The sequence below is a fragment of the Euphorbia lathyris genome, chromosome 5 (genome assembly GCF_963576675.1).
Source record: "Euphorbia lathyris chromosome 5, ddEupLath1.1, whole genome shotgun sequence".
Lineage (NCBI taxonomy): Eukaryota > Viridiplantae > Streptophyta > Magnoliopsida > Malpighiales > Euphorbiaceae > Euphorbia > Euphorbia lathyris.
The window spans coordinates 17,863,399-17,880,531 of record NC_088914.1 but is presented as its reverse complement, the minus strand read 5'-3'; the positions used below and the strand labels follow the sequence as shown (position 1 = coordinate 17,880,531).

Sequence of the window (17,133 nt, the reverse complement as noted above, 5' to 3'; positions counted from 1 at the left end):
GCCTTAGTTCTTAGGCGTTGGTTCTATGCTATGTATTGAACATTATGTATAATGTTAGAATACATTGTATAAGTCTTATTTAAATAAAGGCATTAATTCATTCTATTTGTATCTTGTGCTATGAACCTGAATGAAGTATCTATTGATTGTTAATCATAAATCTATCTTAGGCTTGTTCTATTCGTGGGAATGAATAAAACCAAAGGGCTATTCATCCAATATCTATGCAGTAGTGTTGAACATAAGACTACAATACTTGTATAGTAAGATATGGATGTAGGTACGTGTTGATGTAGCTCAATACAGGACTGGATCAATTCGCTCTAGAAAGATTCGTGGTGGACGTGTCATTGATCTTTCTATACGTAGAACTCTATCATCTCCAGACCTGATTTCATTATAGTAAACGATGTGGAATCTGGTTTACTTTGATACACGCCTAACATGTATGTAATATGATGCCAAATATGGGTATGTTGGGTGAATCACTGAACACATTGTTGCGGATAAGTGAAGTGAAGGAATTATCACTCATCTAACAGTGAGCTGATATCACCGGCCACTTGGCTATTGCTGATTATGCATCAGACATAATTTTGGTGCCTACATCAGTGCCATCTGTTGTTACTTCCTTGAATCTTCCTATTTGTGATCAGTCCTCGCCCGCAGAAGTAGCTCACAACCACGAACCAGACCCATCATCTATTCCTATGTCTTCTGTACATATGCATAGTCCGACTGACACTACTATAAGTGTTGCTAGTCCATCTGCTCCAATTCCATCAGTTCTGCCAATCGTCGCCTCGACTTCATGTACACATACCATGAATCTTCACAGTCTACACGACACTCCCTTGGACGTTTTATTGCACTCGCTTCCATACAATCTAATGTTGATCCCATCTGCTTTTCCAAGGCAAACAAAATTCCTAAATGGATAATTGCGATGTCCGAAGAAATCAAGGCACTACTTGATAACGAAACATGGGAGTTAGTTCCTCGACCCCAAAATAGAAACATTATTACATATCGTTGGTTATTTCATACAAAACATCATGCCAATGTTCAATCGAATGTTACAAGGCTAGACTTGTTGCTCATGGCTTCTTTCAGCAGTTTGGCTTGGATTATAAATAAACTTTTAGTTCGGTACCATGAATCTTCACAGTCTACGCAACACTCCCTTGGACGTTTTATTGCACTCGCTTCCATACAATCTAATGTTGATCCCATCTGCTTTTCCAAGGCAAACAAAATTCCTAAATGGATAATTGCGATGTCTGAAGAAATCAAGGCACTACTTGATACCGAAACATAGGAGTTAGTTCCTCGACCCCAAAATAGAAACATTGTTACATGTCACTGGTTATTTCATACAAAACATCATGCCAATGTTTAATCGAACGTTACAAGGCTAGACTTATTACTCGTGGCTTCTTTCAGCAGTTTGGCTTGGATTATAAATAACCTTTTAGTCCGGTGTGCAAAGCTGCGACATTTCGTTATGTATTTTTACTTGCTTCCTCCAAAGGTTGGTTCATTAATCAATTGGACGTTTCTAATGCCTTTCTTCATGGCAACATAACTGAAACAATCTATATGGAGAAACCATAGGGCATCACTAACAACAATCACCCAGATTTTGTCTGTCGCCTCAAAAAGTCATTGTATGGCCTTAAACAGGCTCCACACGAATGGTTCACCCGGTTAAAACATTTCCTAATTCAGATTGGTTTTGTTATGTCTCTTGTAGACAACTCTCTATAAAGAAAACTAACACGATCATGGTCTATATACTCTGTTATGTTGATGATATTCTTATCACCGGTATGCTACCAACCCTCATTCAATGGACCATCTCTCAAATTGAGCATGAATTTCCAATACGCAATCTTGGGCGTGCTTTGTATTTTTGGGTCTCGAAATTCGCTATATTTCCAATGGCATCCACATTTGTCAAGCTAAATATAGCAACGATATTTTGGATCGAGTCAAAATGATTGATATGAACCCTGTCTAACTTTGATGGCCACTACCCCATCGTTATCCAAAGAAAATGGCACACTTCTTCACTCTGAGACTGAATTTCGTAGTTATTGCAGTGCCTAACTATCACCAGACTAGACCTTGCTTTTTCAGTCAACAAACTCTGTCAGTTCCTTCACTGTCCCACTATGTACACTGGAAAACGGTCAGACGTCTTCTTCGTTTCTCTAGAGCACCTCTAACACTGGTCTCGCACTTCATTATACACATATTCGACATGTACACTACTACACTAACAGTGACTAGGGTGGTTGTCCGGATGATCATCATTCAACGGGACCCTATTGCATTTACTTGTGGAATAGTCTTGTCTCCTAGCATACCAAGAAACAACCGTGATTGCTTGCTCCTCCACTGAAAGTGAGAATAAGGCAGTTTCCACTGCCACTGTCGAACTACTTTGGCTTCGATCTCTCCTCTTTGACTTGGGTCAACCTATCCCTCGGCTAGTGACTCTTTGGTGTGATAGTGTTGGCGCCATACATCTAACTTTAAACTCCATGTTCCATGCTCGTACTAAGCATATTGAATTAGATTATCGTTTTGTACATGAACATGTTCAATCTGGGTTCATCAACATTCATTTTATCTCAACTGATGATCAAATGGCTGATATCTTGACCAAACCGCTACTGACAACCCGATTTCACGTCCTTCGTATGAGACTTTGCCTCTCATTTTGACATAGGCTTGAGGGGGGCTGTAAATGATATCCAGTCAATTCTCATTATACTCAATTGACTAATTCTCACTTGACTAGTTCTACAGTTAGTTATATCAACTCTTTCAATTTTAATTTCCTTTAATTACTTCTTGATTACACATTATTTTACTCTCTCAAACCTCCATTATTGTAACACACATTACCATTTTTTAGAGATATATTGCATAACCCCAAGCCTACAACTATTCATACCGACTACCTCTTAATCCCCAGAATCCCAACCCCTAGGGTTCTAGATTGTATCGTATTGAATTCCAGTCGGATGTAAGACATCCCTATCGGTTTTATACGTGGAATCTAAATCTAATCTCCTCAAATAACTATGCTAATTATAATAAAGAAAAAAAAGAAACATGATTTAATCACTAGGCGGTATTTATAACTCTACACCCACATGGGGGAAAACTTTAAAGAAAAAACACAACCCCAATACTCTATTTTTCTGTCTATTTTAGTTGAGGTCGTGCATAGAACTTCAACCCCCCTTCTGTCTCAACATTAAATCCAACGCGTAGAAGCACCTATTCTATTCTATTTCTTCTTCTTCTTCTTTGGAAATGGTGAGAAATTGAATTCAAATAGTTGGGAAGAGCATCAGAAGAAAAATTCAACAATTTCTTCAAATTTTTATGATTTTGTTGGATTGGATGGATACAACAACTAGGAATAAATGGTGTTGTCATTTTGATTACAGAAGAAGACAACATCAATGTGCAAAAAAACAAACACATAATACATATTTTGTACAACAAAAAACAAGATCAAGAAATTTCTCATACATGGGTTATGAGATCTCACAATTTGTTTTCTTTCTTCTTTTCCTTTCTTTGATTTCTCCTGTTTTTTCATCGGAGACCGGAAACCTCCACCCTTCCAATCAGACTTTCCGGCCAGGGGAGGAGCTTCAGAAGCTCAAGGTTATAAGAGAACAGCTTAAGAAGATTAACAAGCCTTCTGTCAAGACAATTCAGGCATGTTTTTTTTTAATAATATCCTTATTTTCTTGTCTTTTCAGGTTTTGACTTTAGTACTTCCCCTGTTTTTGTCCTGTTTCTTGCTCTCTATTTCTTTTATATACAATTAGTTCGAGTCTCTTCAAACACCTTTTAGCGGGATGGTTTAGAACTTAGGACTCGAACCAATCTTAATTGGTGTTTCTTGTTCTGTTTTGTCATGTTTCTGCTATTTTTTTAATATAATTTATCTGATTATTCGGTATGGATTTAAATGGATTATATTTAAATTAAAGTTTATTGTATATACTAAAACTCGAATTAACCTTGGTGTTTGTTGCAGAGTCCTGATGGAGATATTATAGACTGTGTTTTGTCTGATCAGCAGCTTGCTTTTGATCATCCAAAATTGAAAGGAAAAAAGCCATTGGTAAGTAAACTATCTCTAATTGAATAATGAATGTTTAGGGATTTTGTTGGAATTGTTTTAATAAATTTATAGGAACAATTTGCAGGAGGCACCAGATAGACCAAAAAGGCATAATCCAACAAGGATGATGTCTCAAAATTACCAATTATGGAGTCTTTCAGGTAAAATCTCAATTTCTGGTATGGAAATACGATTTAGTACGATAATCCAATACAATTATCATTTTTGTGTCATTTATAATAGACGGTAATCCGTTTTGAAACCACTAATTACAGGAGAGACATGTCCAGAAGGAACAATTCCTGTAAGAAGAACAAGAGAAGAAGACATGTTAAGAGCTAGTTCTGTCAGAAGATTTGCCAGAAAACCAAGAAGGCATGTTAGAAGAGACACAAACAGCAATGGACATGAGGTAGGTGTCCTAACTGCAAAATTACATACAACACCCCAAATCTTTTCTTTATTTTCTTTTCTCAAAAACTGAAAAAGAAAAGTGGTCAAACAAATTGGTGAATGAAATTTGACTCTTTTTTCATACCACTTTCTCTTCAACACATACTATTTTCTTTTTCTTTTTCTTATTTTAAAATAAATATTATAAAGAATGATTACAAGAAGAGTAATGATACAAAAAAACTGCTTTTTGAATTCTCCTAAGTTTTCTTTTTCACAATTTTAAAATTTTTTAAAATCCAACAACTCTTTTTCTTTTCTTGCTTCTCTTTTAAACAATAAAAAATAAAGATTTCTTCTAGGTTCCATCTTTGAACAAAGTATAATTTTCCTCAAGAAAAAACAATTAATTAATGAAACCCATAATCAAGAAAGCTCATCTTGTTTATATTTTCAAGAAAATTAATAAACTATCCTCTACTTTTTTTTTTTTATTATTAATTCTTTAATGATAGCATCAGGTAACACCCCAAATTGATCTGTTATTATCTGAGTGGTTCAGAACCAATTGATCCGGACCACAGTATAACTTTTTTTTTTAAGCAAATGAAATGAATTGTAGCTATCAAGAATCCAAAAATTCTTTAAGTAACATATTATGAATAATGATGGTTACAGCATGCAGTTGGATATGTGAGTGGAGAAGAATATTATGGAGCAAAAGCAAGTATAAATGTGTGGGCACCTACTGTTACTAATCAATATGAATTCAGTTTATCACAATTGTGGCTTATTTCTGGCTCTTTTGGTGATGATCTTAATACTATTGAAGCTGGTTGGCAGGTTTGTATTTAATTTCTTTTTCATCATTTTTTTTTTAATACGCACAATACGCTTACATTAAAAGAAGAAAGAAAAATCTTCACCCCACCACCCCACCCGGATGTGATTTGAACCCATGACCGCCCTAGTCATAGGTAAACTCTCAACCACCAGACTAAGAGCTTCGATCACTGTATTTTTTTTTTTTTTTTTTGGTAAGAAAGGAAAGGAAAAAAACAAAACCAACAAAAAAACCTACACCGGGATCAGTCTAGGAGGCTGACTCCAATCCTATCGTCTAGGAGAGAAGGCAAAAGAAAAGAAGGAGGAACAGATAGGGTAGAAACACCTAACATTCTCCCATGCCCAGCAGCTGCTAAGCGATCCGCCACGCGGTTTTGCTCCCTAAAAATATGGGAGAAATTAAGATACTCAAAGGCTGGACAAAGCCTCAAAATAGCTTTGATGAGATTCTGGCTCTTCAGACAAACAGCCTGGCTATCTGAAATCCTGTTAATAGCCTCCAGATTATCAGATTCCACCGAGAGCTTTTTAACACCCATGCGAATGGCGAGTTTAATACCTGACAAGATACCCCAGAGCTCCGCAGAAAAGGAGGAACCCGTCCCCAAGTTATGGGTAAACCCCGCCATCCAATTGCCACCAGCATCCCGAAGAACTCCTCCAGCAGCAATTCTGTCATTGCTAAGGCAGGAGCCATCAGTATTCAACTTAGCAAACCCTTCTCTAGACTTACTCCAGCCAACTAGCAGGATCTGTATAATTAAATTGTATTAGTCCACAACTAGTATTTATTAGGGGTTTGATTGAAAAAAAAAACAGAAATTTCATGTGTTAAAATAAAAAATTTATAATCCAATCCACCAAAATGAAAATGATCAGGGATCTTATAGTGTTTTTTACCAAATTGTTTTAGTCCATTAATAAAAAATTATTATGAAGATTGACAATTAGTGGTATATATCATTTTCAAAATTTATAGCAAGATTATGAAAACATCAAAATCATGAAAAGGAGGATTTAAATATTTTGATGTCACATTTAAATCTCAACAACCTCTCATTTTCATTAATATTTTAGTTATAGCTAATAAAGACAATATTAATACTATTTATTTATTTATTTAAATTTGTGCAGGTGAGTCCAGAATTATATGGGGACACACATCCCAGGTTCTTTACATACTGGACTGTAAGTACATTTATTATATAGAATTTGGCATTTTCTAGTTGCAATTACTTCTATTTCCATTTCTTTTGTTTTTTTTTTTAAAAAAATTAAATAATTATTTTCCTTAATAAGTGAATTTATTTATTATTATTATTTTGATTTCACAGACTGATGCTTACCAAGCAACAGGATGCTATAATTTACTATGCTCTGGTTTTGTACAAACCAACAATAAAATAGCAATTGGGGCAGCCATCTCCCCAACTTCTGCTTACAAAGGAGGTCAATTTGATATCAGTTTATTAATTTGGAAGGTAATTTTATTTCTTATTTATTAATTACTCCATCTGTCCTATAATATTTGTTTTTTAAGTTAAGACATCAGAATTAAGAAATATAATTAATTTTAACGAAAGTTTTTGTTACTTTTACATTAATCGTATCTACTAATTAATTTTTATCTATTTCTAAAATAAAAATGCAACTTAAATAGAACTATATTTGGTAAAACGTTAATTAATATACATAGATTGAACAAAACGTGAAATAATAGGGAACAAAAAAAAAACCTCCAATTAGTGTCTGTAAATTTCATAGAATCTTTTGCCCTTTATTCTCTTCTTTTTGTAGTAAAAGAGAGCTTCCTCCACTCTTTTTTATCTTTTCTATGTTAAGAGGAATATTTCACATCATTACAACCCAACCCACCTCAAAATAAATACAATAAAACCTTCATTTTAAAATCTGATTATTACCCATTTTTAGTTCTATGTACCTATTCACACTGCACATGGTTACTCTTAATTATACAGTAAATTACACCCTTTACCACTAGAACTAATATTATTATCACTAAACTTCAAAACTTAATATAAAAGTTACTCAATTTTTAGATTTTCTAACATAAAAACCACTCAATTTTGACCACTTTAATACTAGGTAACCATTCACTGTAAAACTGATGAAAATGATATTCTAAGTGTTTTGATGTGATTTATGTGTTATTTGGTTAGGAGATAGAAAGTGAATGTTGAGACAAAAAGTTCTGAAAATTAAAATTCTGATGTTGAAAAATAAAATTGTGATTTCATAGTAAATATGATTTTAAACAACTTTAATTCTAAGATATTTTCATTTTGAGGGCCCTGTTTGGAAAATAGTTGTTAGCTGTTAGGTGGTTACATTAGATGTTGGCTAATTACCTTTTTGACTACCTGATTGTGTAAACTTGTTTGATAAAACTTAGCTGATGAAAAAGTGACTCAAACCTTTAAAGTGACTCAAACCTGTAATTTTATCCTAAAAAACTCTTTACCAAACCGGGCCATAATGTTAGAAAGCCCAAAATTGTGTGATTTTTATGTTACGTTTAATGTTGTAAAGTTCCGTGGTAATTAATGTAATTTACCCATAATAGTATAAATAAGCTTAATAATTGAAGTGTTTATGGTATGAAAATGTAGGATCCAAAGCATGGAAATTGGTGGCTAGAATTTGGAAATGGGGTTCTAGTAGGATATTGGCCATCATTTTTATTCACACACCTAAGAGATCATGCAAGTATGGTACAATTTGGGGGTGAAATAGTAAATTCAAGACCATCTGGATTTCACACTTCAACACAAATGGGAAGTGGTCATTTTGCTGGAGAAGGTTTTGGAAAAGCTTCCTATTTCAGAAATTTACAAGTTGTTGATTGGGATAATAACTTAATCCCTTTGTCTAATCTTAAAGTTTTGGCTGATCATTCTAATTGCTATGATATTCAAGGTGGGATTAATAGAGTTTGGGGTAATTATTTTTACTATGGCGGTCCCGGAAGAAATGTCAGATGTCCCTAATCAACAGCGGATCCAGAATTCAGTGACCAATGTATATTTGTGCTTAATTGAAATTTTTTGGGTGCTTTTACCTAAAAAAAAAGGGTTCATACGCATAATCAACGAGTTTTCTGGCGATCGGTGGGTGCTCAAATTCTCTCCCGGCCTTCCTAGATCCGTCCCTGTCCCTAAGGGAAAATGGGTATATAGTTTTTTTTTTTCATTTTTTCTTTGGGTGAAAATATTTTTTTTTCTCAATATCATTGGTGAGTTTGGGGTAATTCTTAGATTTGTTACTTTTTTTTTTTGTCTTCTCTTTGTAATTTTTACCACTTAAGTCAACTAACAGATGATTTGTTAATTATACCATTACCTTCTTAATTAGGGATATTATGTAAATGTGAGAAAAAAAAGGAAAATATTATATTAGTGAATATACATTATGGCTTGTGAAATTGTGATTTTAATTTCTTTCAACTCTTGTACTTAGTAGAAGATTTTCAAGAAACTATGAGAGTTATTCATAAATTGGCTACATTGTGTTAAATTTCCATTTAGTTCTTTTTTTATTGTTTTTTTACTTCAAAAAGTAAATATAAGGTGCTTAGTTATGGGTGTTTGGTTACTCAATTTTCTCCTCCAGTTGAATTTTCACTTTAAAATTGAGAGTTTCAAGTGTTTGATTAGATACCTCATGTTTGCTTTTTATAGCTGAAAATTAGCTTTTTATAAAAGCCAAGAATCTCTGCTTTTTGAAAATGTAGTTTTTTCAAAATATCAACAGCAAACAGCACATAAACTATAAATTCACAAGTGTTGAAAATAGTCATATCCATTCGCAAAAACCATAATAAACTATAAATTTTGATGAAGGTTTACGATGAAATTTAAAATTGTTTATTAAATGAAACTAATTTTGATAGAGTAGAGAATTGAACTCGAAACTTGACAACACAAAATTATCCCATTCTTAGCACATTTCTTAAATACCTTGTATTTTGATATATATTTTTATTAATTTGATTCTATATTTTAAATCAGAACGATATTAACGTGTAATTTGATCAAATATGATACTCCATCCGTTTCATATTACATGACTTTTTAGAGAGTTATACAAAAATTAAGGATATTAAAAAACATTGTTGCCCCTTATTTATTGATTCCAATATTTATTTATTCTATAATAAGTCCATTATGCTAATTAATTTTCGTAAACCCACGTTTTATAGCAGAAAAAATGATGACTTAACGTGTACTGATCATATAAAATGGCATGTAATATGAAACAAAAAAGAATCTTTAAAAAGACATGTAATACGAAACGGATGTAGTAATAATTTGGTACCAGAATGGAGTATTTGCTCAACATTACATTGTCTCTAACTTATTATATTACACTAATGAAGGCATGCTAAAGCTAAACAAACTATATATAAACACTGCAGAAAAGGGTAATTAATTAGTTTGATTATAAATTCATATATCTTAATTACTTGAAGGTGAAGCCTAAATGTAAGCAATTAATATATATAATTGCAGTAATGAAGAGTCCACCTTCCGGTATTATAATTATAATTATAGATATATGCATGTGTAGTTGCATAAATAATAAATAAATTAATAAATAGACAGCTACCTTTCTCTTAAAGTTTACGTCTTTGAATTAAATTCTAATAATTCAACTTCAACTACGTACGATAAAGATACCAACATCATCATTATCATCACTTTTTTTTTTCTCCTAAATTATACCCAACCTATATTTTCTCTTAAAAAAAATATTGTAAATAAAAAATAAAAGAAAAATAAATAAATCCAACCCACATTTATCTAAGATTCTTTGTGTGTGTGGGAGTATCCGAGTCGCTATATATATATATATATAGAGAGGGGAATAAACTAAGCATGGGGGAGATACCTAGTTTATTTTATAATTTTACATATTTAAACCCTTCAACTATGAATTAAATATTGATAAACCTTAGTATAATTAACCGAATACTATGAACAGGCCGCTTGCAACTCAAATCACGATGTAAGCATGTCATATGCTAGAGAACGTTAACATCAGCCCGCTTGGATGAAACTCACATACAAACGAGAGAATTCACCATCCCTATAAGCCACCATAAATAATGATGACGTGGAAACACTATGTAAAAGTATAATCAGCTCTTTAGACTTTCACTCTCAGTGGCGGAGCCAGGAATTCATATCCGGTGGGCTAATATTAGCTCTGTGATCGGATGTGATTTTCTAAAATCCAGCCCACCAGGGCTGGGCAATTTTTTTTTCCCGCCAGAAGATAAAACTGTTTCGTTTTAGTGTGTTAACTAAAGAATTAAAAGTCTCTAACGTGAAAAGCGTAGAGATATTTAATTTTTTATAAGTTCAACTTTGTAAAATGAACTTAAATATCAATTTAGTTTAGAAACTGTATCACTATGTCGGGATATCTTATCTGTCTCTCCCGGAAAATGGATATCTCCAGAAAAGATTTTAAGTTCTATTTTTTTTCTCTCCACCCGGACAAATCCGCCCCCTCAACTTCTTGTATTTAAAGCGATTTGTGTGTCAAATTAGTGTAAAAACGTAAAATGTTCATACTATGATTTATTGTTTCGATTTAAGAAGTTGTGCTAGAGGAGGTTGTGTTTAAAGGGAAAAAAATTAAATTAATTAATAACAATGATAAAAAAAATTAAATTAGATGATAATATTGTGGAATTTTTTTATCATTTGATCAAAATAATAATAGAAAAAAATAAAAAACACATTTTGATTTGAAGAGGGATTTGAGAGAAAAATTTATAATTGGTATTAAATTAGATGATAATATTGAGGAATTTTTTTTATCATTAGATCAAAATAATAATAGCAAAAAAATAAAAACACATTTTGATTTAAGAGGGATTTATTGGTATTAAATTAGATGATAATATTAAGGAATTTTTTTATCATTAGATCAAGATAATAATAGAAAAAAATAAAAACACATTTTTATTTAAGAGGGATAAATTTATAATTGGTGCCGGAGACCGGGGGGCTTCTGGCCCCCCGAGCTCCGAGCTGTCTCCGCCCCTGTTCACTCTTTATATACGTGATTTTTCTTTATAAGAACTTACTAATTTAAATATAGAAGTGTAGGGCTCTCTTCTAACTCTCCCCTGTTTTATAGATTCATTTCTCAAAGTCGTTGAAAATCACATTTTCTCTCATCAAATACATTAAATTCCTTAATTTTTGTTACCAAACACATTAAATTTATTTAATTTTTGTTACCAAACATATTAAATTTATTTAATGTTCTACTATTGTATGAGGGAGGCCGCCTAGGAGACCAATTCGGGTTTGGTTGAAATTGGAGTCGTATATGAAAAAATCAATGACGAACCGATTTTTATTGAAAAGAAAACTGAAAGATCTCCGTTTGCATAAAGGTAAATCCATTCAAACTCATCTTGGAGAATTTTCTACAATTGTTATCGACATCCAAAATATTGATATAGAAAAATGGATTGCTAAATACCTCCCTTTTTTACTAGTTACTGTCTCCATTTGGACTTTTTTTGCCATTTTTTCTCATAATTTTGATCAAAAATTGAAAATTCTCTCTCCAAAATCATAAACTCGAACAACAATAATTGAAATTATGAAAATAATTGATATATGACAACCTAAACCCTAGAAATGGATGATTACGAGTCGGAAACATTAAAATTTACATTTTTTTTCAAAGAACTCATGAAAATAATGCATATTTTTGTACGACGATTTTACATTTTTCGTCGTAAAAAAATTGAACGATTTAGTATTTTTCGTCACTAAAAATTTTACGATTTTGCACTGGCCCAAATTTGGTCTAGGCGGATGCCGCATCCGCGGGTCCCATGGAAGGGGCGGATGCCGCATCCGTCTAGGCAAAATTTTGACCAATTCTCTCAAAAAAAATCAGTTTTTAAATTTTTTTATGAAAAGGGCAAAATTATTCAAATGGGGACGGTGATAAGTAATTTGGGAGCGGTAAGCAATACCCTATAGAAAATGATGATGAGGAATTAGTTATTACCTTATATGTTTCTTGTCCCAATCATGTAAAACTTTTAATGAGACTTTATCGTATGGTAGGAAAGAGATTACTATTGAAGAAGTTAAAACTACTTTGTTAAAATCGAGAACTAATGGATAGTCAGTTGACCAAAAATAATGAGCATGTGGTCGAGGATCTTATAGTTCATGGAAGAACTTTTGAAAGGGATTAAACTAGTAATAAAGGAAAAGGTAGATCTAATTTTAGGTTTCACAAAAACCTAATTTTCCAGTTTTGCAATAAAAGGGACATGTTAGATATAATTACCTTAAGATGAAAATTGTATGAATGAAAAAGATAAACTTGTTAAAAATACTGCGTACACTAGTTTTACTGACGATGATATTGACAGGGACGTCTTTGCTGTCCCATGGGAAATGGATAGATCTGAGTTCGGCTGTGTACTTGATTCTGCATTTCATACCATATATGCCTTTATAAGGAGATGTTTTCTTCATTAAATTTGATTACTAGTGGTATTATTTTGATGGTATTGATTTTCATTGGGACTGCAAAATTATGTATGTATGATGGTATTGTAAGAATATTGTTTAACCCATATTTTAATTTGGATAAATTTTATAATTAATTACTTAATTCGGCCTAAATTATGTAATTGACGAGATTCGGGCCGAATAATTTTACCAATTATTCTGGCATGAATTTTTAATTATTTTTTCCGTCAAGAATTATACAAAATATGAAGTTTTGAACCGATTTGGTAATTTATCAAAGTTCTAGCTGAAATGTGTAATTGCCCCCTTAAATCAAAGAGTTGCAACATCATATTTTGTGGAAGTGGTAGACATAAGTTAGTGGAGTGGAATGTGGATTAGTGTGAGAGAAAGCAGTTTGGAACTTCCTTACTGGGGAGTTATAAAGAAAGGGAGCAGTTGGAAACTTTCTTATTTGTCAGTTATGGAGCAATCTTAGCGAATCCGGGATCTTCCTTACGGAAAGTTGGAACTTAACTTTCTTATTTGTCAGTTATGGAGCAATCTTAGCGAATCCGGGATCTTCCTTACGGAAAGTTGGAACTTTCTTGCTAAAAATGGAAGGAATATCCAACAGTTGGAAGTGGATTAAAACCAGGAGTGGTGGGGATGGAGCGGTTATATGCTCTTGGAAGTTAGTATTAAAAGGAGATTTCTTGGAAGAAACATACAGACACAATCACACAAACCAGATGGAATTCTAAAAATTCTTCAATGGCTGCAACTTAGTTATTTTTACTTCTTCGTTCATCTTTTATTGTGTATGCTTGTTGAAAAAATCTTTAAATGGGACAAAGTAGTCATTGAAGCAATGGTATAAGAGGTTTGGTTCTTTTATGCATTCATATGTTAATTGAAATCATCTTACGATAGTGGTGTTTATCTAATGAACGTTGGAGATTCCTTCATCTATTTTTTATTGTATGTTGATGATGAGCACATCACTTGCAAAGATAAATCTATAATTTGTAAGCCAAAAAAACTTTTGAATGGTGAATTTGAGATGAAAGACTTAGGTGGAGCCAAAAGAATCTTGGAAATAAAGATTGTTAAGGATAGAGAAATTGGTAAGGTATAACTTTGCAAAAAAAGGTATATTGAAAAATTCCTTGAATGGTTTGGCATTAGGAATGAAAAACCGGTGTCTACTCCATTAGTGGCTCATTTCAAGCTTTATACTACGATGTCATCATAATATGAAGAAGAGAATAAGTACATGGCGTTTGTCCCTTATTGTAACATGATGTACTTTATGGTGTTTACTCATCCTGATTTTGCTCAAGTAGTTAATGTGGTTAGTTGGTGTATGTCGTGTCTTGGAAAGGCTCATTAGGAAGCGGTGAAGTAGATATTAAGATACCTACGTGGAACTTCTCATTATTGTCCTAAATATGATGAATCTTCTAGTGGTTTGATTGGATTTTGTGGTTAACTATTCAAGAGATTTGGATAAGAGGAGATCATTGATAGGTTATGTCTTTAACCTTAGAGATACAACTATCAGTTGGAAGGCTTTTCTGCAACTTATAATTACATTGTTAACAATAGAGACAAAGTACATGGCATCGGCTGAAATGATTAAAGAAGAAATATGGCTAGGAATTTTTCTTGGTGAACTTGCAACAAAACAAGAGGTTGTGTATGTTAATTGTGATAGCGAAAGTTTTATACAATTGACAAAAGATCAAACTGTTCATGAAAGAACAAAGCATATTGATAAACATTATCATTTTATTCGGGAAGTTGTGAGCAATGGGAAAATTTTGGCGAAGAAGATTCATACTTCTAAGAATCTGGCTGACATATTCACTAAACTTGTACCATCTACCAAGTTCGATTTGTGTAACGACTTGGTAGGACTTAGAGCGTGATACTTTTTCCCCTAAAGGACACAAAGGGAGGAGGAGAATAAAAAATTAATAATTAAGTAGGACATTGTTAATATTAAAAAATTAATTCATGATTATTAATTAGTCATATGTGAAAGCTTAATTTTTGAACAGTGTGAGAAAGTTTGATTTTTGAATTGTGCGGGAAAGCATGCTTTTAGAATAGTTGGATATATACATAAGTTTTGTGTTTTTATAATCTTCTAAGGCTTATATATGGGCATATAATGTTTGATTTAAATCATAATTGAGAGCCAAGAAATATTGAGAGTTTGGAAATATTTAGGCATTAAATTTATAGAAAATTCATGAATTTGTGAGGTTTCATAAATTTCTCTTATAAGTTGTTATTGGTTTCTTCAATAATAAAATTTTCTCCTTTCCCGTGGAAGTAGGCTCAAATTGACCGAACCACGTAAGTTTCATGCGTTGTTTATTTTTTATTTTATTTTCAATTGTTCGGTTAATTTACATAAGTCGGTATTAATCTCCTAACAATATCTGATGAGGCATTGAGATTACATTGTTCAAATGTTTAAGATTTTCCTTGACTTGCACCAAGAGAGGTCCCTTATATACACTCCGAACATTCAATTGGTGTGGGAGTAATGAAGATAAGTAGAAAGAGTTTTGGATCCCCCTTTAAGGGTCTCAAATTTCTTGTATTTATAGGCTTTGGCTACGGTGAAATGATAGGATTGCCCTTCGGGTCTGGCCTAAGAAGGATAAAGAGGACCCAGGTTGTTCTTATGGCTAATTAGATCATTCGTGATGACTTTTCCTTGACTAGGCCTCGGAGGCTTTGGCTCATTTTGCGCTTTAGGAAGCCCCCCCCCCCCCCCCCCCCACCATTTTAAGTGCGAGGTATTTGATATGAGTTGCTTTGTTGTCATCGTAGGGGGGGAATTTGACAAGGTTGCAGTTAGATCGAATATGGGGCTCGCTTCTTGGTTCATCTTGCCTCTCTGGTATTGGATCGATGCATCATCCCTTCTAGAGCAAGAGTAGTCATGGCCGATACCCTGCTTTGCTTTTTATTCCTTGTCGTGCTCTCTTTTGTTATTCTCCTTTTCTAGTTCCACATAGTTTTCATGCCTAATGTTGTTATCGTATCGAATGAAGCTCTACCCAATGGACCTCATCTCTTCAAATGACTTGTGTAGCTCTTTTCAGGAAGGTTCACAAGTAGTTCCCTTTAACGAGGGCGTCAATGACCACTTCCAATTTTATCAATTTTGCATGTGAGGACATATTATGCAGCCGAGACAAGTAGCCTTTGAGGAGTTCAATGTTGCACTAACGCACATTATTAAGATGAGAGCTTATCATTTTGGTCTTCACTGCCCCCATAAACATTGCCACAAAGAGGTCTTTGAAGAGGCCAAATGAGTCGATGGACTCTTGTTCCAGACCTCGGTACCATTCTTGGGCTACCCCAACCAGGGCTATTGGAAAAATCTTGCACATAACGTGGTCCTCCTTGGAGTACAAGTTTATCATGCTCGTGAAGGTGGCGCAGTGTTCTTATACTTGTGTATGTGGACAGCTTGAGGGTCTTCCAGTTCTTGGGGGAACTAAAATCCATGATTTGTTGAACAAAATGGTTTTGCTATAGGTAACCTTCCCTTGGATGACTTCGCCCAAGGCTTTCTTATCTAGAAATCTTTGGCACTTCGTTTCCCAAGAGTCTTTCGACTCCATTAGTGTTTTCTCAGCAGTTTTTGGTGCTCAATGAACACCAGCAGTAACGTGTACATCTAAGTCTCTTCCTTGAGTTGGTTGGCATGGTTCAACAGGTCGTTTTTCTTATGTGTGTGTGTGGAGGGGGGGTGTTGGTTGGTTGGAGGAATTCCCACTCCTAGATCAAACTCGATCATCTGTCATTGGGACTCGATGTATTAGGCTTGTGCATCCTCGAAGCCTCGTAGGGTTTGCATTATTTTTGTGGTGGGATTTCTAGTATCATCTTCTTAGTCTGTCGAAGACGTCGGTGTCCAAATTCTGGGGGGTGGGATAGGGATCTCCTCCTTATCTACCGTCTGCATGTTGGTCCCGATGATTTCCTTTTGTGGGGGTGATTCCAGGAATGGTAGTTTCCACCATTTTCTGTTTTTCTTCCATTGTTACTAGAGAAGACGAATAGTGCTTTTCTCCACATCCACCGCACTAAAGAATTTTAACTCCCCCTTTTAGGATGTCAAGGGCTTCGTGTTTATAGGCTTGATTGGAATGAAATAACTGGATTGCCCTTTGGATTTGGCTCAAGAAAGCACAAGGG

General features: G+C 33.8%; 1 protein-coding gene across 1 annotated transcript; it reads left to right on the top strand.

Moving 5' to 3' along the window:
• The first annotated feature begins 3,193 nt into the window (after positions 1–3,193).
• Positions 3,194–8,817, top strand: LOC136230993 (protein neprosin-like). Its single transcript, XM_066020219.1, has 8 exons — positions 3,194–3,741; positions 4,067–4,153; positions 4,239–4,314; positions 4,429–4,565; positions 5,225–5,389; positions 6,527–6,580; positions 6,727–6,873; positions 8,023–8,817. The coding sequence occupies exons 1-8, from the start codon at positions 3,400–3,402 to the stop codon at positions 8,398–8,400; spliced, it is 1,386 nt and encodes a 461-aa protein (XP_065876291.1). The 5' UTR covers positions 3,194–3,399; the 3' UTR covers positions 8,401–8,817.
• Positions 8,818–17,133: the final 8,316 nt, after the last annotated feature.

Bases quoted from the DNA above. Each gene is read 5' to 3' on its own strand.
- LOC136230993 (XM_066020219.1), top strand. From the start codon at position 3,400: ATGATTTTGTTGGATTGGATGGATACAACAACTAGGAATAAATGGTGT. The intron at 3,742-4,066 runs GCATGTTTTTTT...TGTTTGTTGCAG, and splicing joins CTTCTGTCAAGACAATTCAG to AGTCCTGATGGAGATATTAT. The intron at 4,154-4,238 runs GTAAGTAAACTA...AACAATTTGCAG, and splicing joins TGAAAGGAAAAAAGCCATTG to GAGGCACCAGATAGACCAAA.